General features: G+C 38.2%; 1 protein-coding gene across 1 annotated transcript in view; it reads left to right on the top strand.

Moving 5' to 3' along the window:
* ATP6AP1 (ATPase H+ transporting accessory protein 1) overlaps positions 1-24,325 on the top strand; it is a 54,583-nt gene that overhangs the window by 17,854 nt on the left and 12,404 nt on the right. The window contains exons 6-8 of the mRNA XM_052790753.1: positions 3,067-3,152; positions 23,200-23,441; positions 24,051-24,104. Of these exons, the coding sequence (XP_052646713.1) occupies positions 3,067-3,152; positions 23,200-23,441; positions 24,051-24,104 (382 nt within the window). The remainder of the gene's footprint in view (positions 1-3,066; positions 3,153-23,199; positions 23,442-24,050; positions 24,105-24,325) is intronic.

The raw sequence follows: 24,325 nt of genomic DNA, 5'->3' as shown, positions 1-24,325 counted from the left end.
ATTTCTTTTTTCTTTCTTTTGCATGCAGTAGAGTTTGACATTATTACTCAGTTTTTGCCTGTTTTCCTAAACGTTTCTCTGCTGAGGAGAAGGTTGCATTCTGTCATGTCAGTCTTACCTGCTGGATCTAGCATACCTCAAAATCAATGGCAAAGCTTCCTGTGACTCCATCGGCATAAGATGAGGCTCTTTAATTGCTATTGCATGTACTCCTTTTTCCACACTGATTCTCAGTGCATTCCTTTCTGCTCTTCTCTCCCATTTTCCCCCCTCTCATCTTGCTCTTTTCTATTCTTTCACTCTTGTTCATAGTTCATACTCTTCCTTTCTTTTCACTTTTCTCCTTCCAGAACATTTCTTCTCATTTAGTTTCTTCCATCCCTTCCATCCACATGTAAAATCACACAAAGAAATTAAGGTAGATTAGAAATTAATAATAGCACTAATCCTGCACTCCCTGGTGAAATTCAAGGGATATGTCTTCAATGAGTTGGAAAAAGGTTTAATCCTTCCACCAAGGCATAGATGCAGGCAGTTATGCTAATTGAAGGTGTTACCCTAGTGTCGTGGTTTAACCCCAGCCAGCAACTAAGCAACCACGCAGCCGCTCACTCACTTCCCCCCCACCCAGTGGGATGGGGGAGAGACTCAGAAGGAAAAAGGTAAAACTCATGGGTTGAGATAAGAACAGTTTAATAGAACAGAAAGGAAGAAACTAATAATGGTAATAATACCAATAATAAAATGACAATACTAATAAAAGGATTGGAAAATACAAAACAAGTGATGCATAATGCAATTGCTCACCACTCACAGACTGATGCCCAGTTAGTTCCCGAGCAGCAATCTGCCACCCAGCCAAGTCCCCCCAGTTTATATACTGGGCATGACATCACATGGTATGGAATACCCCTCTGGCCAGTTTGGGTCAGCTGCCCTGGCTGTGTCCCCTCCCAACTTCTTGTGCTCCTCCAGCCTTCTTGCTGGCTGGGCATTAGAAGCTGAAAAATCCTTGACTTACTTAGTATAAACACTGCTTAGCAACAACTGAAAACATCAGTGTATTATCAACGGTACTCTCATATTAAATCCAAAACATAACTCTATACCAGCTACTAGAAACAAAATTAACTCTATCCCAGCTGAAACCAGGACACCTAGACCAACTATTTTACATTCATAGATCTATGTAGTGTTTCCTTGATCCATGCTATCTAAAATAAAAAAAAAACAACCTTCAATAGAGCCACTCTAAAATCACTCTAACATCAATATCACCATCTGGAGATGCCTCTTGTTCCATTAAAGAAAGAGCCTGGGATGACTAATGTTCCCATGTAGGCATGTAATTTAGGTGCTTTAAAATACTGTGGACAATCTGGACCCTTTTCCTTGAAGAATTTGCAAATACTTCATAAGCAAGGTAGAGTTTTGATCACAGGCAAACAAAGATCTATATCAACTCTGCTGTCATAAGGGTGTTCACAGCAGCTTCTCCGAATGAAGGAATTGCCTCTAGAATCTTCCTAAAGGCAAGAGTTATAGATGTTACTGGTAACTATAGTTACATGGAGCTCCTTACTGAAGTGAAATGCAAATAATGTGTTATTTCAGACAGCAGTTGGTTCCTTTAATGAAAGAAAAACCAAAGACAATCTATGTGTTTTTCTATGTATTATTTTTTCTTCCACAAATTTTACCTGAGGCTGCTGAGAATTTCCAGTGAGTTGCACTCCGTGCATATAGAATACAAAATCTATATTATGTAATGCCTTGGACCTCCACACCCAATATAATTGCGGTAGTAGTACATAAGCAGTTGTTTTTCTGAGTAAGTCCGTTTCTTATAGTAGATCCTTTTAGCAATAATTTTTTAGAAGGAAAATTTCCATAGCTGTGATTCTTGACTGATATGAGGAAATCAATTTGGTTAAAACCCTGCAGAAAAACCAAGGCTTGCATTTTTACAAAAGCTAAGCATTTTACTCAGCCAGGAGACCATAATTACTATAAATAGAAGAGGTTAAAAAGGATAATAATATAAGGTTGACTTCCAGTACCTGAAAATGAAATACAATTTCTGTAATGTATAACCTCGAAATCTGGGAAGCTTGTATGTCCAGGCTATAAAATATCCATTCACCAGACTGGTACATGGATGAGAAGTGGGAAGGCACTGAAACAGTAAATGTGGGTCAGCTCACTTATTTCTCTATCAGTCCCAATAATAACAATAATCATGGTTCTTGATTCACAACTGTTATGCTCCTTACCATAAGCAGATGTTAAAATTTCTGCATACAGCTTGAAAACATTTATCAGTTGTAAGTATTTGTCACAACCGCCGGTGGTTTCAGAACTAAAAGTGGATCTTCTGTAGAGGTGTCTTTGGACCTCTTTGAAAGGTCCTCCCTTATTTGACTTCCTTCCTTTTTCAGAAATATTCCACCATATTTCCCCTTTGGCCTCCACTGTAGTCAACAGCAAAATTTTCCATATCCTGTTGAGGGTGCAGAGTCAGGCTTTAAATCCACTGAAGAAAAAAGGAATATTGCTGCCAATATTATGCATATCATGCCCCAAACTAAGCACTATGTTTTGCGTATTGCTTCTCAGTGATTGGTTCTGTGTACTTTGTAATTCCCAGAATAATACTGCTTAAGCTTTATTATTTATTTATTAACTGGTCACTTGACTAACAGTATGTGCATCCTGCTGTCATCTCTTAAGTGATTTCTTCTGCTCTTGCTTTCAATTGCCTAATGTTCAACCTTTCAGGTATTGTTTCTCTGGTATTTACTTTTCAGTTTCAAAATCACTCCTTTTTCTGAACTGTTGTAATGTATTTGTTTTGTATTTTCTCACTGAAATTTTGCATTTTTCAAGACACTGAACATGTCTTATCCCATTTGTACCTATTGGCATATAAATGGTACGAGCACCTAAATTGCTTAAATAAACTAAATAAGCTTAAACATCTAGCTCATTACCTCTCTCCAACTACTGTGGGATTTTAGCTTTCTCAGCTTACAGAGTTCGTTAAATTATACATGTTTCTATTTATAGAAAAAATAATTGGAAGACTGACCATGGATCTGCAGGAACGAGGGATTCATTTTTCAGTAATTTATACTGCAGTGAGACCTTCAAGGGTGAGTAATCTTCAGTGCCTAGAACTGCCAGATTTTTGGCATCTAACAACTTTATGTTTACAGAGGAACGCTGTAGATGATTTTCAAGATTACACAAGCAAGCAGTCTGTATTAGATGAGGTTTTGACCAGAAATGATTGTATGATTTTTCATGTACAATAGCTACAGCACATAACTATTGAAGTTTTACTGTTCTAGGAGACCATAAATCTGCCACTGTCTTCAGAACTTATTATTGATTTTAAGGACTGTAATTTTAGATTTTTTTTCCATTTTACTCTAATGGTTTTATAGTAAGTTCTACGTGGAACCTTATCGAGCTTCTTAGTGTGCCTGGTCAGTAAAGAGGGAGTGTTGTTAATTAATTGAAGGCTACTAATGTATCCTTTTTTAAATTAACAGGTTTCATTCCTTTTAGTCAATGCTTGGTATTTACAACTGGAAGGTAAAGTTTTCACCCTTGCTGATAGTCAGAACATCACTTATAGATCACATCACGTTATGTTAGCAGTAAGTAGCAACGCAGGATAGTTATTCATGCAGAGTTATCTGTTTTGTATGGCATACAGGTTGTAATCAAGAAATATTCAAATTTTAATTTTAATGCAATTAAATGGAAGACAGTCATGCCTTGAGGATAACGGAATACAGTTTCCTCTAAGAAGAGAGGCATATGAGGGATGGGCTGTGTCTTAAAAATCAACAACTTTTTGAAAGCAAGCTATCTATGTGTTCCAGTGGTAACACATCTGAGCTTCTAATATGAAGCTTAATTTAATCTAAATTTTAATTAAAACTCAAGGTAATGTCATTTAAGAATACAGAAGGTATAATTTCCTTGGTTTAGGCAACAGGAAAGCCATTAGTGGGATTGTCTAGATCTAGTGTGAGCACTGCAGACAGGATCTTGAGAAGCTGGAGGGTTTTCAGGAGGGAACACTAAGAAAAATTCACAACTGTTCTTAACACAAGAACAAAACCTAGAAAACCTGTTTTAAATGAGTATGGAGTGAAGTCCCTTTAGCTTATCCAAAAGAAGAGTAAGATGCAACTTGATTGCACTTCATAAATGTTCTTTAAGCCAAAAGGGGATGAACCCCCCGAAGGTGTTCTATGTTCGCTCAGAAATAATCTGGGTTTTTGCAGGGAGGTAGGATCTTGAACCTCTGGCTATCCAACAAGATGATCAGAATAGTCCCTTCAGACTCTGGGAAAAGGGCTAGTTCTACTGAAGAAAAACAAGAACTTTCTTCAATAATCCACCCTGTGAAATTTCCAGAGACTGGGTTTTGAAGACCAGACTTAGAATACAAAGACAGAGCAGCATGAGGAAGCAAGCTCACATTGATATCCTGTGCTGTATGTTTTTGTGGTAAAGGAGAGGACATGAGTCCAGGATTTTTGATCTGCCTTTTTCTGTAAATTTTTTTCAACAAAGATCCAAAATAAAAATAAAAATTACTTTGTTATTGTGGCTCTTTACTTTTCTTTGAAATCAAAGGAACTTGGGCATTCTTAGCTGAAAATTGCATTTAGAACAATTGGAATGAAAAATATTTGTAATTAATGAAAGAATTGGTGTCAAGAGAGGGAATTTTTTGAGCAATTTTAAAAGTTTGTTGAATTTTAAATCTATGCATATTTCAACAGGCTTTCTAAATGAAAGTGACTTAGTTTGAGCAACTGGAGCACTTTTAAATAATTAAAGCAATGTATTTTAAGATGTTCTGCATTTAAAAAAAATAAGCAATTTAAACTTTTCTTAATTCTGTAAAGTCAATGCCATATAAAACCATTTGAAACAAATTTTTTCCCCTCACAATAACTTTAAGTTATTTCAGTGCATTCAAGGTTATCAGCTTCTGTACAGTGCTAGAAAAGGCAAAATGGAAAGTACCTTTGAGGGTTCATTAGTCTGTACATTTGCCTGTAACTTCTTCTTAGTATGTGTTGCATAACTTTGGCTGTGCTTGAACTGCAGGAGGTGTGAACTGTTTCACAACTCTAAGCTAAAGAACTAACTACCTTTGCTTAAGCTATAAAGACTATATTCCATGATCTAGAAGTTACAGGGTCACTCCCCAGTGATAACTGAGATCACTATATATGAGAAGTAAAAGGCTTTGATCTTACGGGAAAAGAGTTTACATTACTTAGTACATTTGAGAATCAATAGCAATCATTAAGTATGAAAGATTTGCATTTACTAAGTTGGCTTCTTCTCATTGATGAAGGAAATGAGCTTTAAGCATGACACATTAAAAAAAAAACAAAACAAGGCAGTTCCTTCTGATCAGGTAAATTAATTTTATGCAGTGAAGCTCCCAAACACTGGGGCTATGAGATACTTCTCTCCTGATAGCTCTACCTCCTTGCTATTGGGCAGTTAATGGCTTCATAGCATCATCTTATTACATTCACTCATTCTTCCGTTGCCTCAAGCAGAGAAAAATAAATGTGAGAAATGCATATATTGGAAAAAATTCCAGACTGGTATTGGCTTTGCAGAAAGTGAATTAATGAGACAGGAAGCAAAACTCCCCTATGATTGAGTCTCTTTTCTGATTTGATGAGAAAGAGCTGTTTAGTTTAGTCAGTGCAGCCACAGATCCCTTTGGGCTATCATAGTTATCAGTTAATTACCCCAATGCACGATGGAGATTTATTCAGGCTGGTTCTTGCTCTGTTCCAGTTTCAGCATTTGAAGCTGGAAGACAGAATTAAGACCCTGAAACAGAGGCTGTTTGGTGACCTACATGAAATGGTTTCACTAACCAGTTGATCATTCTTCTGGTTATCCCATCATGTCATAAAGGAGCTGCCTTCCTCCAACAAGGCTACTGCCATGTCTTGCAACTCTTGTTCTAAAAGGCTTTGCTTTTGAGGTCTGGCTGCGTTGGGCTGACATTGGGAGTGATTTGTATCACATAATTCTGGGCAAGTGAAGTGTAACTGCCTACATCTGAAGTCATCAACCATGGTTCTCCTTACAGTCAAAGACTTTATAGGGTATGATCCTTCTGACCTATTTTGTAGGGGACTGCTGCAGGATGAGATGAAACTCACCCTTCATAATCTCATTTGTCTCTGACAACCATAAAGGCAGTCCTCATGCTTAGGTCAGATCTTGACATATACATTTAGTCAGACAACTCGCACTCAACATTTCTCATCTTTTCCATTAAAAACCCAGAAACTTATCCCAAGAATTGAGGAGTCTCCTGCCAAGACCTTTCTTCCCTTTGAAACTCACTTGATAGCTTGTTTTTCTTCAGGAGAATCAAACCCCTCTGCAGTCCCTTGTTCCACTCTGGCATCAGGAGATCTTATGAATATAGGAATTTTTGTGTTCTTGGGGACTATGATCAAAGTCACCCCTCTACTTGTGCTTGCTGCTAGTTAGTTTTTTGGCTTCTGGTTGTAATGCATAATTTTACCTGTGCTGTTGTAATTGGAGAGGTTAAAAAGTCTGCAGTGATTGAAAGACAGATATGCTTCAAATCATAAATCTCGTCACGTTTCCCATCCTTCAGATCCTCATGGTGTCCATGTCATATTTTTACAAGTTTGCTTCTGAAACTTCTGCAAGACAGTTTCATAGTTGTTTCTTCCCAGTTAGATTGAATGCTGAGGAACCACATGTTGTCAAAAGGAGATTTATGGCTACTTCCCAGCTGATATTTATTTTGCTGACTCCACTTTTTACAGATGCATTGTGAAGTGCTGTTTAAACTTTCTCTGTTGCCTCCACATTTTCAGAGAGTTTCAGCTACTGTGGGCTTTTGACTGCTTCATTCTACAAGCTGTCTCCTCTCGTTGGCATTTAAGCGTGTTGAGTCTTTGATCCCACTCAGAGCCAAGCAACACGAGTTACAGGAATTTTATTCAGCCTTAAGTAACATGGGCATCTGCAGCGCAAGTGGTTGCATTTGACTCTTGAAAAGTGTCTCTTGAAGGTATCCTCAGGTGCTATTGATGTGCACTCCAGCTGAAAAGAGTATGAAAGAGTTTCATCTTCTTTGACAAGTGCTTGTGGTTGCATTTTCTTTGTTTCTGCCTTCTACCTAATGCATTTTTTAAAATGCATTACATTTTGCAGTGCTGCGTCTTCCACTTACATCCAGCTCCTCTCTTTTTTGTTGACTGTTCAGTTCACCACTCTGAGGAAACTAAACTCTGCAACAGCCACCCCACTGACTTCACAGCTTCTGATTAATGAAATGCTTTTAACCATTTAATATACTCAAACATTATATAATGGGATCTTTCCCATGAACCCAATGTCATAAAAATGCTTATAATGCCATTTGCTAGAGTTGGAGTTGCAGGGTGGATGTTGTCATGCATCCTTGAACATGGGAATTGCCTTATTCATTTACTCTTGTATTTTTTACATTTGAAGGAGCAATTATAGTTTGACATAGTATAATAAAACATCAGTGCTTCCAACCTAAAAGAAGAAACCACAAGAATTCCTTATCCTTTAGTTGTCTCCTCTCCCCACTTAAAGAATTCCATTATAATAAAAAATAAACTTTAACTTGTAGATGAAGAATATGCACTTAATTATTTCCTAGCTAACTCAGCTTTTTTTCTACTTAATAGAGGTAGAATCTTTTTAAATAATTACAGAAGAACTGCTTAAGACTGGTTGAAGCCAGTTAGGTGTCACTCTAGAGTGAAAAAATGAACAAACATTTAGCCAAATTAGCTTGGAAATTGGACACAAGGATGAGAGAAATGCTTGCTAGCAATTCTGTATGATTCATTCCATGCGTTAGTGGGGAATTCAGGGAAATAACTGAAAACTTGTGTTTTACCTTTAACCCTAGACTTTGCCCTAGGGCATTAAGATTCACTCACTTTAAACATTTTTGCAACTTTAGCTTTCATGTTATATTTATGTTTTTATATATGTATTCTTATTGACTTAACTGGGAAACGAAGAACAGCATAGAACTAAACTATTATTCTTATCTGATCAGAACAATTTTTTTATTTTCAGTTGCTAACTAACCTTTTAAGGCATAGATGAAGCCTATACAGGTGTTCTGTACACACCAAATTAAAAAGTGGTGAGGGCATTTAAAGCCAAGGACCAGGAAAATTTGAGTGGGGGAGGGATGGTAAAGAAGGGTACAGGGGAGGGTGAATTCTGTCTTAGGAAAAAAACAGAAATTGGTAAAATGCAGGTATAAAAATTGCAAATAATATTCTTAAAAATATATAGGCAGAGGTCATAAACATAATAATTTAGATCAAAATAAAGGTTTAAGGCTAAAATAGGGTAGAATAAATAGAATGTGTAACTGTAAACAAGCATATTGATATGGCATGTTGGTAGGCATGTTATATTCTAGGAATATAGAGTACTACTCTAGGAATAGAGTCTCTGAAGACTGAGGCGAAACACAGCATCCAAGTGACATGATTTAACCTAAAGATTTAATCCTAAACCTGAAATGATCCATATATCTGTGATTTGGTGAATTGCCTGGTAAGGTCCTGTAATTATGTTGACTGACTCTGTCTATAGGTAGTATTCAAACTGTTTAAATGCAATGTATTAAAAGCTCAAACTATACATCAAAAAGCATTTTTGAAAGACAAAGAAGAACTCAGAAAAATGAGTGACAACACAAAGCCAAATGAGCCTGTTTGTTGATAATCTCTGTGGTGGAACACAAAGAAGTTCTCACTTCAAAGACTTTCTTCCAGTAATCATCAAGACTCAAAAACTTTTGCTGTTACTGATGTGGTAGTAGAATAGATTTCAGAATAAATCGATAAAATTAGTAGTATCATATTACCAGGGTCAGATAATTTTCACCTAAGTTTTAAATAAAATAAAAAAAGAATCTTCAAGACTATAAATTGCCAAGATTTCTAATGTATAATTTATAAATTATAATTTATATAATATATGTATATATAAAAATTATAAATTAGTTTGGCCTTAATCCCAGAGGAGCAGGAAGTGGCAAGTGTGACATGGGGTTTAAAAAGAGGCTTCATATCTCTGAACAAATACAGCCAGGAAACGTATGTTCTGTACTGACAAAATTGGTTGAAACTAAACTAATAAATATGTGCATATATGAAGAAAATGCAGTATGGATTTGGTGTTCTTTGAAAGGCATAAAATACATACGTAAAAGTGATCCAGTTGCTACAGTAAGAAAGGTAAAAAAGTGAAATTATTTTGGGACAGAAATAAAAAAAATAAGGGTAGAAAAAAAGGATAAAACCAAAGGATCGGCATTTACAGTGGAGAGTAATTACCAGTGGAATTCCCTGTGGACTGATGTTGATACCTCTGCTGTTCAACAGAGTCAGCGTTAGTATGGAAAGGGGGCTGAAATCCAAAGGTGCCAGAGTTTGCTGATACACTGACAAGTTGGAGAAACCACTCACAGCACTGCGTTACTTGGTGATAAAATGACAGATGAAATCCAGTATGAAGGAAAGTAACACACATAAGGAAAACCTTAAATAGACATATTACACTGTGGTGAGTGGATGCTGTTTCTCAGAAGAGAGATTATGGTGCAAATGTGGGTAGATCTCTTGGAACATCCCAGCAGTCAGCAGTGGGATGGATAGTGAACAGTGTTACCAGTCATTTGGAAAGGAGGAGGGCAAAGTAGCAAGCGTCAATTAGTTCAGTAAGTCCTTGGTGGGTGCAAGTCAGCCAGTGGAATAGTGTGTGTGATTCTGGCCACCCCATCTCCAAAGGCATACAGCAGAACTACAAGATGAAAATATTTTAGCTAGGAAAATTGGCAATTCAAGAGGTAAATAATAAATAAAAACACCAATAACACAAACAGGCTAAACTGGAAACAATTATTCACTGTCTCTGGCCAGTGTTCATGATTATCACCGCTCGCAGACCATAACACAGGAATTCAGGAGCACTAAATTCCTTTAAAGAAACAAAATTAACGATTTTTGGGTGGCAAAAGTGCATGGATTTCAGTGATTTGGTGAACCGATGAAAGAAAGATAAGAAGAAAGGATGGAAGGTAGATCCTATTACATGTGTTCATCTGAATGCAACCTTCAGCTCTGAAGGTTTCTAACCCAAAGATTACAGAAATCAAGGAGGGTGTCCTGGGACAAGTATTGTTTGTATTTACCCTTTTCTTATTTTTAGCTGCCAGTTACTATCAGTAGCACTGGCAGTGAGCTAGGTGGACCTTTGGTCTCACACAGTTCAGCTGGTCTTGTGTTTTGGCAGTGGAAGGTTGGGATATTGGCATAGCATTTCTCTGGGACAGGAATGTGAAAGGTAATATGTAACTTATTTAACTAAAGGCCATGAGCCAGAAGAGGCAGCCAACAGGCTAAACAAAGCTCCACTAAAGGAAACTCCCAGACTTTCCTCCTCATGCTCACCTATCAAGTTGCTGTAGAATTGCCACTTTTGAAAATGAAAATAATTGCCACATCAAAAAACATGATCGCTGCACATAAATCATTGTTCTACTGGCAACCAGGAAATCCATAACAAAAAGTGTCAGCTGGAAATCCAGTAGGTAGCACCCCAACTTGGTGCAGTTTTCCCTACTTTCAGTTAGTGAAACGGGATTCTCAAGATGCCTGTGATTAAGGACCTGCATGTTGCCTCTGGGGAATTTGAATCCTTTCTCCATTCATTGCTGCCACTGAGCACAGAGACTTGTATCTTCAGCACCTTCTCCAGGTACCAAAGCCCATAGGCATGATCTTTTCCAGAGGCAGACATGCATTCCCAGTTTGGGGAAGCAAAGGGTTAGAAATGGGAAATGATCCCATCCACTCAGAGGATCACAGCATATGTCTCTCCTCCCAACATGTTCCTAGGGTTGAAGAGCCAGGAGCTTGGTGCTGTGTGGCTACATAGCCCCTGCACGTGGTCAGAGCAGCCTTGACCTAAACATCTGCCTGCAGTACTTTTTGTCTTCCTTCCCATTGTAGGAAATTAAATGAATAAAGCTGGTAAAAGAACCAGCTGGTGCAACCACAGGGATGCCGCATGCACTGGCAAAAGCATTTACAACCCGCACCATTTGATTTCTACTGCAGCCTCAGTTGTCTGTGCTAAAGGAATAGATGTTAGAGGAACAAACACGCACTTTACCAACACATGACATAAAAATTTGCCCATAATTGGTAACATGCAGATTCCTGATCCTTGGAAGTGTGTGAGATCTGATGGGAGAATAACAAACCCCCAAGTTTTAGTGCATCCAATCTGTAACACAGTTAAGATTAGTTAGAAGAAACCTAGATTATTTCATTTTAGTTTCAATTGGCATATCATATTCTATCTTTCTTTTAATTTTAGAAAACAATTCATTCACTTATGTAGTGCCACAGAATGTTTCGATTTTAGAAATTCAGTGTTTTGTGGTAGGAAGACATTTTGTTGCACAGTTCTAGACCTGCTATATTTATGCATCTAGTGGTTGTGTTTTTCTCTACTTTCTAACTCTTACCCTGCCTGCGATCCCCTGAAGTATTAGAACGTTTAAAGCCATCAGCTAATGATTTTCTGCCATCTGAAACAGAAAAGAGGGGCCATCATTATTCATACATAGCCATTGTGCATATGCACCCATTAAACTCATAAGTACAGCATACATGACTCTAAAATTAGGATAGAGGATAATTTTTTTGTGTAATTTTCAAGCATATTTATGACCTTAACAGAGAAATATATCCTTGATTTAGTGATGGATAGTTCTATTGAAATGTTCTCTCTAAAAGTTACTTTTATTAAATCCTATAGGCTTTTCCATAAAAATCTGTGAACCTGGAATTGCATGCAAGCCTCTATTCACAAAGTTTGCACATTAGAGCTTTAGCAGACAAAGCTATGAACCAGGCTAGGGTGTTAATAAAATGTTGACAGACTGTTACAGCAGCGTTTGTGTATTGAAATACAGGTCTTTTTTCTTTCTGAGGACTGTATTACCCCATTCCTTGTAGCTGACAACTTTGAATTGGATTTCAGTCACTTAATATATGGTATCTTTCTTTTTAGAAAGTTGCCTAATTAGAAAATTGACTGATTATAAAAATTTGTGGTGCTAATGTCTTTTGAGAAAATAGCCCCATACAGTCAGAACCCTGTGCAGTCACCTGTGTTAGCCCCAGTCAAACTACAGGAGACCCAAGGCAATGGTGGGAGGGCTCTGGGACTCACCAGTTGACCCTGGACTGTTAGCAGGGGATGCTGTAAGAGAGGAGGCAAATTTGCCCAGCATGAGTTGACAAGTCTTTGTTTCTTCCTGAGATCCAACTTAGTATCACAGTACTGTACTGTTCCACATAGGCTTACCAGCTCACTTCAACCTCACATGGGAGTCTCTGTTACTCGGTTGTTGTATGACATATGTCCTTAGTGTCACTGGTAGAGAAAAAAAAGGCAAGAAACTCATCCTTTTCCTGCCAAAATGCCACAGGCCTCTTATTTAATTTGTTCATGGAAGTACTGCTGTAAAAGCCATAGATAAAGTGGTGCCTGACATCAAATTTCATATTACATGGTATACTTTATTCTTGTTCTGTCCTTTTCATTTATTAAACCCGCAATGTTTACAATTTTATTGAAACATTGCAGCTGCTGTTCTGTGATGGGATTTCTGGTTTAGCCCAAATGATCGAGCGACTTCACAGATAGATATTTAATGAATCATAAAAAGTACCATTCTACATTTTAGTGCACTGTGGTATGAAAGTTAAACCCCAAGTATTCTAACAGCTAGATGTCTCTGCCTCTGGGGCTTTCAGCCAAATCACTTGCAAAATCCGGGAACAGAATACCAGGATTTCTTGCCATACATTAAGCAGAACTATTGCAAGGTGAATGTTGGATCCCATTTTGCCTCCTCACTGTTGAAAACTCCTTCCTCCTCCCCAACACATGATTTCCTTATGACCCTAATGATATTCCTTGCTACTGCTCCACAGGTTTTCTCAGGATCTGAACTGCCAGCAGGAGCAACTGATGGTAGTTGACCCAAATCCCCACCCAGGCTTGCCATTACCTGGCATTGAAGCTTGGCTATGGTGTAGGCACAGCAATAAGCATCAAGCTGCTAGAGCAATCCCACAGGAGTGCCAGAAGGAAGTTGGTCTTTGTTTTCTAATACCCCTCACCTTCTAAAGTTCGGTTTTCCAAAGTCTGATATCAAAGCATCATGACAAGGGTCAGTAACTTCCAGCCACAGAGGTAGCAGTTACACCTAACTGCTGGCAAAGGTTGCATGCTTTGCTCTCATTTTGTTTTAGCTGATGGGCTAGAGACTGGTAGGGGATGAAGGAAATTATGAAATTGAGATTGATGACATTGGCAGAGATTTGTTAACTGGAAGTGTTAACTAGGCTTTGGTGGAAAAGTTTGTGTGGAGACAAACTTGGAAGAGGAAAAAGGGTTTATCAAGAGAAAAGAAAGCATGATAATCTCCTTCAAAAAAGCATGGATGTTATTTCTATGATTAGCTTTGCCTAGACTTTCTGATGTGGGTTTCTTTATATATGTACCTTCTAGCTTACATACATTACTGTAAGAAAAATTAAGTGGATACTGAGTGCAAGAAAGCAGAGCAGAAGGTAAGCACCTTTTCATTGATTTTCTGTGAAAAAAATGCTTGTTCCCTGTCAAAGAGATCCAGTTTGCTAGAATTATTGGTCTTTGCCTTTTGATTCAGCGAAACTGGGAAGACAGAGCCAGACTCCCCTTACAAGTTACTGCAGTGCAAGTTCTGGCTTTCTCTGTTTTCTCCAAAAGAGTTGTCACACACAGATGGAGATGCCAAAAGCAAAGAACAACGTTGTCACATTGAACACAGTATTTTTACAGGGAGAATCTGACCATCTGAAAAACATACTGGTATTTAAACTGTAATTTATTACAGACAGACCCGAGGAATTGTAAAAATGATGCGTAACTTTTTGAAGTTAAAAATTAATTTCCTCGAAGTATCAATAAAAATTTGAAGTGTAACATGTAATACTATCGTCCTGTCCACACCTCTTTCTTCAAGTTAGAAAAAAAAGGGAGACAAGCTCCCCAGTTTTGCAGATTAGTCCTCCAAAGTGCTGCAGCATCAAAATATTAAGTGGAGGGAGGGAGACTTTTATGGATCTTCAGATTTTTAATTTCCCTGTGACCAGCCTACATCTGGGACAAACAGTGCTGGCAAGTCTCCCAGCACCATGAGTAACATATGTTGGCCCCTATCTGCATTTTTCAATTAGGTAACCCACCAGACCCTAACCTCAGTCCAACCCTCCCTACATATATCTGTTTCCTCTTACTGCAGCAAAGGCTCTTCATCCTTTTCCACATCTCCCATGGCAACTTGGATTCCACATATGGACATAAGAAAGTGGGGAAAAAACCCAGTTGGAGTGGGTATTTCCCTTAGCAGTGTAAAAATTATGTAAAATCTGTAGCTTCTTTTATCTTTATGGCAGAATTGCCTGAAACAGGGCGCAAAATGTAACGTTAAAGCTGGGGAGACTGGCATAAGCAAATACTCCCTGAATGATATATCTGATAGATTCCTTTCAGGATTAATTCTGTTTTACAAAGCAAGCTCTTAATACAATTTTTTTTTCCTCTTTTGTATATTAGATTGAAAAATCTGATTAGCTAAAAGGATGTAAATTAGTTTTAACACTCTGGTAGATGACCAAGACATTGTTTTCATTGGAATAATTGTATTGGGGTTATTTGTCTTAAGTGAAATTTAAAGTGGACAATTAAGTGTAGCAGCTCCTTCCACTGCTACTCCAGCTTATACATATTCCGTTTTACTTTCTAAAATCAAGATCTTTTTATAGGCCAATTCCTGCTCTTCCTTAAGGGAGCTGAAAAAGTTTGCTACAAAAACTCAGTAAAAGTTGGAGCAGGAAAATAACCAGAAATATCATCATTTTCTTCAGAAAATTGGGACTACTGTGGCATTTATGGTTGTGCTTGTATGTCCCATACACGCAAAAATCCCTTGCCTCATTTTAAGGTCTTTCAAGCAGAATGATAATCATAAGTGCTGCCTCACAGCACCTTCCTCTGCTCTGGGTTCTGTCACGTGCATGGTCCCTGCTAACTCACTCATCTCTGCACCATATTCCATTGCACAGAGTAGTCACATTCTCTGTAAATGACAGTCAAGAGATCTCTTATACACCTCAGTGCTGCAAAAGGACAGGCCTATGAAGAAACACATCTAGCCATAAACATAGGAGCTGACACTGCAGATTGTGTTTACGCAGGCCACTGAACTGAGCAGTATAATAAATATTGCAGTTTTATTGTCCCTTCTAACGGAAGATCTCCAAGTGCTTGGTCATGACTTGGATACTCTCCACAACCCATAACAGTACTATCAGTTATAAAAGAGAACATTATCTTTTACAGTGAGATCATTATCTCTTACAGTGAGACTTATATTTTGACTTTAGCATTCATGTCCCAGCCTTGCTTTTGTGAAAACCCTGGGAGATGCACAACACCAGGTAGGAGCCAAGTGTCATGGTCCCTGAGCCATTTGGCTTGCTGGTAGAAGTATGCATGGTTGGACAGGAGAGCCGTCAGATAGTAATGTGAGCCAGTAAGCTTGGTCAAATATCCTGCAGGGCACTAAAATGATAGTAATCATTATTAATAAATGATTGCTATTGATATAATGTACCTCATTTCTGTGCATTCTTTTCCCCCTGCTTTATCAGAATATTAATAAGGGAGAAAGAGGTGAAGGATTCCTCTGGGCAAAATGTCATGCTATTGACATTTTATTCTGATGTCTTGGTTAAGCTTACTGTTGCTTTACAAACGTGTGAAATAATAGCATAGAATTCACTCCAGTATGATAACAAGCAGTGGCCTAATGATTCCCTACCAGCTGCTGAAGTGGAATTGAGAAGGAGAAAGTGTAGTGTTAAGAAGGAGACTGTTTTCTGGAAGTTTCATTTCCATTTTTTGTGAGGGGTCCATTCCAGTTTCAGCAATGCAAACTTAATCCTGCGTTGAAAACATTTTTCTTTGTGTGTGCTTTTAAGTATGACCACTTTAAACTTCTTCTCTCAGTCTTCTTGTAAATGCCCTCAGTTCTGCATTCTCCATCTGGATCTACCTGTAGATCCATGCAGTCAGCAGGGAAAAGAATGAGATTTCTGAGAAATTCTCCACTTCTGAGTATATTTCCACTCTACTCTTTCTATATATGTGTATGTGTGAATGCACATATGTATGTGAGCAATGCAGGTATTCAAGTCCATATTTATGCCAAGTATTGTCATAGTTCAATTATACATGGATTTTGAATTAGATTATCTTTATTTTAAAGCATGTTTCTCTCTTTGCTTATAACTTAGAACAAATTTTCTATTTTGTCTTTCACTGAAGAGAAGCACATTACATATCTGCTTGCTTTTTCTACATAAACTGGTGATTCTGCTCAGTTTAAAGTTTCTACCTGGGAAAAAATTCATTAATGTTGACAGGAAATATGTTTGAGGAAAAAATGTAAGGGCTTGGCTCTCACAATCCAGTCAGCTTACTGCAGCTTATTCATACATACAAAAATTGATTTTTCTAAACGAGGTTTCTAAATTTTCCTGAATCTATTCAGTGCACATTTTTACCTGCTTTGTTTTCCTTGAAAGCTGTATTGTAGCTTTACCTCATGCTGTTTGCATTGAAGAGAATTAATGTGGAAGGAAAGAACAATTTCAGAAATTGAATTCTGGTTCTGATAACGCCAATTACTTGGGATTTGTGCAATCTTTAGGTACATAAGTTCTACTGTATTATATGCAAGTTATAAAATTTAGGTGATTTAGTATAAGCAGAAATTTCAAATTTGAAAAACTGCCTTAAGTTGTGATAACCTACCACCTTGAACAAGATAGGTAAATGAGCAAGAAAGGTGTATTCTAATGAGCTTCTGATAATTCCTGATGAGCTAAGCATCTCCACTGGAAATGTTTGGGGGATTTTGAGTATAACTAGGTCACCTTACAAACATTCCTGATGGAAAATACAGTTTAAACATCCTCTGGGTTCAGTTGCAGCAGAGCAGAAATTTTGTCTCTGTCAGTTTTAGAAGAATGCAAGTCAAAATTAGTTGCAAGTGGGTAAGATCCTTTGCAACAGAGCACAAAAGACTGTAGTTGCCGCATCAAAGCTTGCATTTGAATTTAAACTTACTCAAAATTTTGTGCTGCTCTGAACCAGTGGGTTTTTTCAGCACTATGCCTAATTTCATAGCTTTGTAGGTTACGGACAGACAGTATCTCATGGTTCACATTTTGTACTGGTAAGTTAATTCAAACAATAGGACTTGGAAAAAATAGTAGGTAAAATATGTGTAGTTCGCTTAGTAGGCAGGAAAATACATCCTAACAAGATTGAGCTTCTGTATCTTTTGAAAACTAGGAATCGAGACCTTGACCATTGTGATGAAGAAGGTTTCCTCATCCTGCGTCCTACTCAGGTCATGCTGAGGTCTAGATGTGTAGATGATTTAGGACAGAATCACACAGAGTCACAGAATAATTGAGATTAGAAGTGACTTCTGGAGGTCATCTAGTCTAACCCCCCTGCGCAAGCAGAGCCACTTAGAGCCAGTTGCCCAGTACCATGTCCAGTTGGATTTTGAACACCTCTCAGAATGGAGACTCCACAACTTCTTTGGAGAACCTGTGCTCAGTCACCTTTACACAGAAAAAGTGTTTCCTGATGTTCAGATGGAATCTACTGTGTTTCAGCTTGTGCCCATGGCCTCTGGTCCTGTCACTGGGCACCACTGAAAAGAGCCTGGCTCCATCTTCTTTACAATCTCCTTTCTGGTAATTATATGCATTCATGAGATCCCCCTCCTAAGCCTTCTCTTCTCCAGGCTAAACAGTCCCAGGTCTCTCAGCCTTTCCTCACAGGAGAGATGCTCTAGACCCTTCCTCATCCTTGTGGCCCTTTGTTGGACTCTCTCCAGTATGTCCACATCTGTCTCGTACTGAGGAGCCCAGCACTGGACCCAGCACTCTGGGTGCAGCCTCACCAGGGCTGAGTAGAGGGGAAGGATCACCCACCTTTGACCTGCTGGCAATACTTTGTCTAACACAACCCAGGATACCATTAGCTTCCTTTGCCACATTGCTGGCTCATGTTCAATTTAGTGTCCACCAAGATCCCCAGGTCCTTTTCTGCAAAGCTGCTTTCCAGCGAGTTGGCCCCCAGCATATGCTGGTGCCTGGGGTTGTTCCTCCCCAAGGGCAGGACTTTGCACTTCCCCTTGTTGAACTTCATGAGTTCCTGTCAGCCCATTTCTTCAGCTTGTCGTGGTCCCTCTGGATGGCAGCACAACCCTCTGGTGTGTCAGACGATGAAGCCAGGACAAACCCTGTCTCCTCAAAACAGAGGGAGACTGCTTGAGGTTTATACGGAATGCAAGATTCACCACATCTAGGGCCAAAATTGAAATTATATTTTAAGATAGCCTAAAGGGGAAGAAAAAACCGAAACCCACAAAACATTGGAAATCAGAAAAATGTAAACAGTTCAAACTCTCAAAAATAGAGATAATTAGTAACTCTTTGCTTAATGTTCTAGATTTTGACAGCTCAAAGCACTGTTATGCTACAGTCTTGCACTGACAGATGAATGAAATAAGTGTAATCAAATACATTCTTTCTGCTTGCTACACATGTGATTCTATAAATTTGACACTGCAAAGAACATCTTTGTGGCTATGCCAAATTCTAATGTTTGCCTTTCAAGTTTTTGACCTTTAGCAGTGAGATACAAACAGCCATTGCCTGCATCACAGATTTGTGGTACAGTATCTTTCAGAAAAACTGAGGTATTAGCAGGGGTGGTGGTGATGCTGTCCGTAGTGAGGCCATGATGCTACGTCAGTTAGAAAACATGGAGGAAAACTGACCTGTTTGCGTGGGAAGGAAACTGAAATGGTAATTTCAGAAAAAGGATTTGAAATACACTGATACTTGGCTGGGATGTGAATGCTGAGTGGCTTCTGATGTGCCACAGTCAAACCCCAGCAAGCAGCATGATCTGCCATTCTGCGGGGAGCAGCACCCCTGCACTCAGCACATGGCAGCCTCCTAGCATTGTTTTTTAAATGATATCTTGCAAAAAAAAATTTGTAAAGATCCCTGTTAAAGCGAATTGAGAAAATGCAAGCATACAGTCAACCTGGTATCCTGTGAAAAGAATTACTGATGGTACATTATGGGTAGATGAAGTTCAAGCTACCAAAACCAAAATCTAGTTCAGATAGCAGGTATTTGTCTTTGGGTGCTATGGTAACAGTTGGGGTGCCTGCCCTCCCCTCCTTGGATGTTACACCTCATGATTCAGACCATCAAAAGTGACCCAAAAGGATTCTTTGACCTCCCCTTTCACAATGTATTTTGAGCTTTTGTCTATACCTGCATGCCCTAAATATTTTCAAGCTCTTTTCTTGCATTTGTGAAGTTTAATACTATTAAGCAGTATCTGGTTCATATACTGCACTTTTTTTTTTAAATAGAAGCTAAGATTTTTATGTAGTTTTCTGATTCCAACACCTGGTTTAATCGTGTTATGACTAAATTTGGAAAAATTACCATTTGTCATCTAAGTAGGGTATATACAGAGAACGCACTGTAGTGCACAGTGCAGTTTGGGGGCAGGAATTAGGCTAAGATACAACCTAAACAAAGAAAGGGAGTGGACCCTTCTTCCTCCTCGCCTCCCTCCTTGAAAGTGGAGAAAGACCTTCCCCTTCCTCTGGCTGTTACAGTAAGAGCAACAACTCCACAGAGAAGATGTGGTCATAGACCCATACTGTTAGAAATGAAAAGGAGCAACAAGCACCGCCAGGACAGTTTTCTTGTTCTTGATGTGCACACCTAAACATAGCAATAAAAAAGTCAAGAAATACAAGACTGGAAAAGAAAGCATAACCATCTGTTGAACTGATAACCCACAAATCCCACGTTGAAACTAGTGTGAAATATAGCCTGTTTCTATGATTCATTACCGTTCATCATTTCAGTCAATGAAAATTTTATTTTCCTAGTATTTTGTATTTTTCTCATATGCATTTGCAACCATTCGATTTATATTTGTTTGTAATTTCAAATGTATAAAATGGCCCCAAATCTTTTTTCTTGTCTCTAGCTATTCTATTTTGGAACAGCCAACAAAACCCCAGCAACAACAAAACAAATGAATAATTTTGGATGTAAGTTCTGTTTGCTTTGAAAAACATCAGTATGTTGGTGCATCAAAATGTTGCCAAATAAGCTGTCTTTCTCCTTTCCAAGAGAGATGATTCTGAATTAGGAGGCTTGCAAAATAGATCAAAGGGAAGAATTTTGTCCAGGCTACTTCTAGTGCAGGTTCAATTGGTAATTACAGTGTTCAATTCTGGTCTAGGACAATGTAAATGGCAGCCTTTATTTTCTGTATCTTATTTAGTCAGGTCTTGTGATTGTTCACTGCATATCTGAGATCAAATATGTCATTGATAAATCCAGAGGAACCCTGAGGAACAAGACAGTGACTCACACATCCCATGGTTCAGATTAGGTAAAGGCAAAGGGGGCACTAAACAACAGAATAAAATATGGTTTAATGACTGACAACACTGCCACTATGGATTGTTCCTAAATAATCTAATTTGATTTACAAGAATTCCATGTAAATATAATCCATTTCTCAAGAAAGTATCTTGTCATTTATAGTTTAGCATGAAATATATGGCACGGGGAGAATGATTTCAATTCAGTAAGCTCATGTTTGTGCAGCAACAAAAGAATGAGAAAGTGTGCCTGAAACAGAGAGGCAGGGTGTACCGAGGCAGCTCTCACTCCCACTGCAGGTCAGCTGGAAGGAGCGACTGCTGTCTTCAGGTCTCCGGTGGGTCCCAGGTTGGGGTGTTTCAGAGATCCTCCTTCCAGCCTCAAGACTAAATTTTCTTGAATCTCTGTGAGGTAATGTGTTCTGATTTCAAATGTGCTAAATTACCTCACCCACAGGTAACTTAGAGAAACGCATCTCCAGGCGGAAGGGATGAATATACAGGCTGGTAAGTGTTTGGGGGGACAGTTCTGCAGGGAGCTGATACTTTCCGGTTCCCATTTAGTGTAGTCATTCTGCCTGCCTATAGCTGTGCAAGTGAAGACTTGTTAGGCTGCACAGTCCATGACCACCTGTATTTTCAGCCGCAAATGTGACCAAACCAAAGCCCACTTTTAGAAATGTTTCTGGCAAGGTGTGTTGCCTGCTTTCTCCAGCATGGGTAAATTTGTTAAAACAGGTTTAATCATGGGAAACTAGTGGATTTTTTAGTCCCTGATGCCCCTTCTTCACGGGCAAATGCTCTTTTGGTTCATATGCTTTTTCAGAGACGAAAGGGAATCTTTATGTGAGAGCTTCATGACAAAGTACTGGCAGCAGAGCAACAAAATAAAGCTGTAGTCTCATGATTATATTCTAATAGCTTGCTTTTTATTTTAAGATACTTAAACCTAATCCCCCAGGTTAGCCCAATCACAGTCTCCAATGTAGCATTGTGTTCAGCTATTAGCAGGTGGTTTTTAAAGCCCTCTTTAGATGATACACAGGGCCCACATAGTGAAGTCAATTGTTAGACAGGATATAATTTAGACTTCAGCTCTTCCTCTCAGTTTGAAATAAAATGATTACATTTCAGGAGAGCCTAAGGGAAGATTAAAAGTTTTATATCAAAAGTTGAATATTTTCTTTTGTTGTACACTCTTCTTTTAAAGAAAATGGTATTCATTTAAAATAATGCATGTTCTGATGAATTTGAAAAGGCACTACTCTGAATTAAAAAGAAATTCATAAAGTATGCATGTATGGGAGAGGAAGATTGCAATCTTCATTTGAGTGTTTAGTCAAAGGTTTTTAACTCAGCCCATTCTGCTTTGTTCATAGAATGAGGTATCCGCAAAGATGCATTGTAAATAACAGATGGCCCATAGCGTTTAGAGAGCAGCGGTTAAGGTGACAAAATCTTCTGGGGCTCCTCTCCACAGGCAGGTTATAAAGCAATATTATGGCCTCTGTTCCAGACTGGAAAATGGTCCTTGCCTGTCTTTAAACCCATTAAAAGTGGTTCCAGGCAATAGCTCCACATAATTATAGTTCTGGTAACCCCTGTGATGCCTCTCATTTCTCGTATCCCAAAGTTATCCAAGGGCAGAGGCCACTTGTAGAATACAAAGTTGTAAAGCTGACATGGGTCTTAAAAATAGATGGACTAGCCCAGATATGAACAGAGTAAGAAGTGAAGAATAAGATATGAACAACAGGATTAAGTTACCATCTGATAAGGTGGCTAGCTTTTACCATTGATATCAGAGGGGCTGTTTTAGCAAGGATGCCCTGGGCACATTTGTAAAAAAGCATTACCTATTAAAGGGAATTCCTGGAAACTTCCTAAAAGCCAATGTGTATATGCAGTGAAGTCTCTTGTAGGAGTTCACCACATCAGCCAAATGAGCATACATCTTCTTTTTCCAGAAGCCATCAGAAGAGTCTAAATATAACACTGCTGTAGTTAAGTAGCTTGCTATCACACATGTTAAAATGAAAAGTGCAAAACCTGTTATTGTTACTAATGGGGGTGGTCACTGAACTGGCAAGTTGAAGTTTTCTTGTGATTTTATTGCAGAAAAAAAGTTAATTTCTTTCAGTATATTCTTCTGTAAAAAAGAAATAAATTCTTTTACCTGTTAGCACTAATGCATACTACTATTTTAAGGCAGCATTAACATGGGTTTATGTTCATTTGCCTAATATCAGTGGCGCTTGTTTTCACATGCGGACACCTGACCATGGGAACCTAGGTTAATGCCACCACATTAGCCTCCATACTGCCAATTAAATAGACAATAATAACTATTGAGGTTGACTGAGGATTTAAGAAGGATGGGTGATCATGGTACAGAATGGTGAAGGTCTGTGTTCAGCTGATGTTATCTCTTGCAAAGGATATGAATTGTTAATGTGCTGTTATTCCAGATTTCTAGAAGAACTGATGTGGTGGGGGAATTAAGACGACAATTAATGGCCACTGAGGAAGACGACAGTTTATCATATCCTCCTCTGAATGTGACCACTGGAAATGATATATGCATCCTTTTTTACGCTAGTAATTTCAGCCTCAAAGCCAACAGTTCCGTTCTTATAGATCTGACAAATGCAACATTTGTAATTCAGAATGTGGATATTTCTTCCTCTGAGTGCTCAGACATCAACACAACGTGAGTAGCACAAGAAATTTCATATCATAATACATGTGATTCTGAAAACTAATCAGAAATGGTGCAATGTCAAGTTAATACTAATTTAATTTTCTTCTTCTAAAGCATCCAAAATAAAAAATACTAAATTGGATATTCCTAGAAGAAAAAGAACGAGTCAAGACCACAAAAAATTGTTCAGATGCAAGCTCTTATTTTCACAATTTTTTTTCCTCTAACATTCCTTACTTCCTAGTTTGTTTATATTTGGTCCAAACAGGTTTCTCTGTGCCCAATCTCGTAATCACAGAAGTCTCCACTGGCATTAATGAGATCATCATTTCATTGTAAAACTCCCTTGAAGGGGAGTATTGCCAGTTACTAGGTAGTAATTCAGCTGGAAGTATATTAATGAAACGTGATCTCTGTTTTCCTTTACTTTGAAGCACCTGCTCTTGGGTAAAAAAAAAACTCTAGAAATATTTTGTCATATTATTCTGTGTACTGAACCTTTGCTATATGACTTTTGTAATTGCCTATTGATTTAGAATATTCCCTCCGATTGAAATGTCACAATGATCTAATTAAAGCTGACTACTCTAACATTAAAAATCTGTTTCTTATTCTTAGACTGTCATTAAAATACACAAAGCCAGTGAATGGAATCAGCAGCCTAGAGATAAGGTAACTTATGATTTATTCTTAAATAGATCTTTCTGATGTACAAAGCCTATTTGTAAATTAGGAGCAAAAAAAAGAGGAGGAGTTAAGTAAAAATGTTTTTGAAATTATGATTTTCTTTCTATTCTGAGGAGTTACTATGCAGGAGAGCAATAATAGAGCCTTTATATAGAGAATATATTAATATGCTCAGGTAAAGTTTTGAAAAAGTGGTGTAGGCAAAC

This window comes from Harpia harpyja, chromosome 6 (assembly GCF_026419915.1).
Source record: "Harpia harpyja isolate bHarHar1 chromosome 6, bHarHar1 primary haplotype, whole genome shotgun sequence".
Taxonomy (NCBI): domain Eukaryota; kingdom Metazoa; phylum Chordata; class Aves; order Accipitriformes; family Accipitridae; genus Harpia; species Harpia harpyja.
Note: the sequence above shows the minus strand (reverse complement) of the source record. Positions and strands in the feature narration are given on the sequence as shown.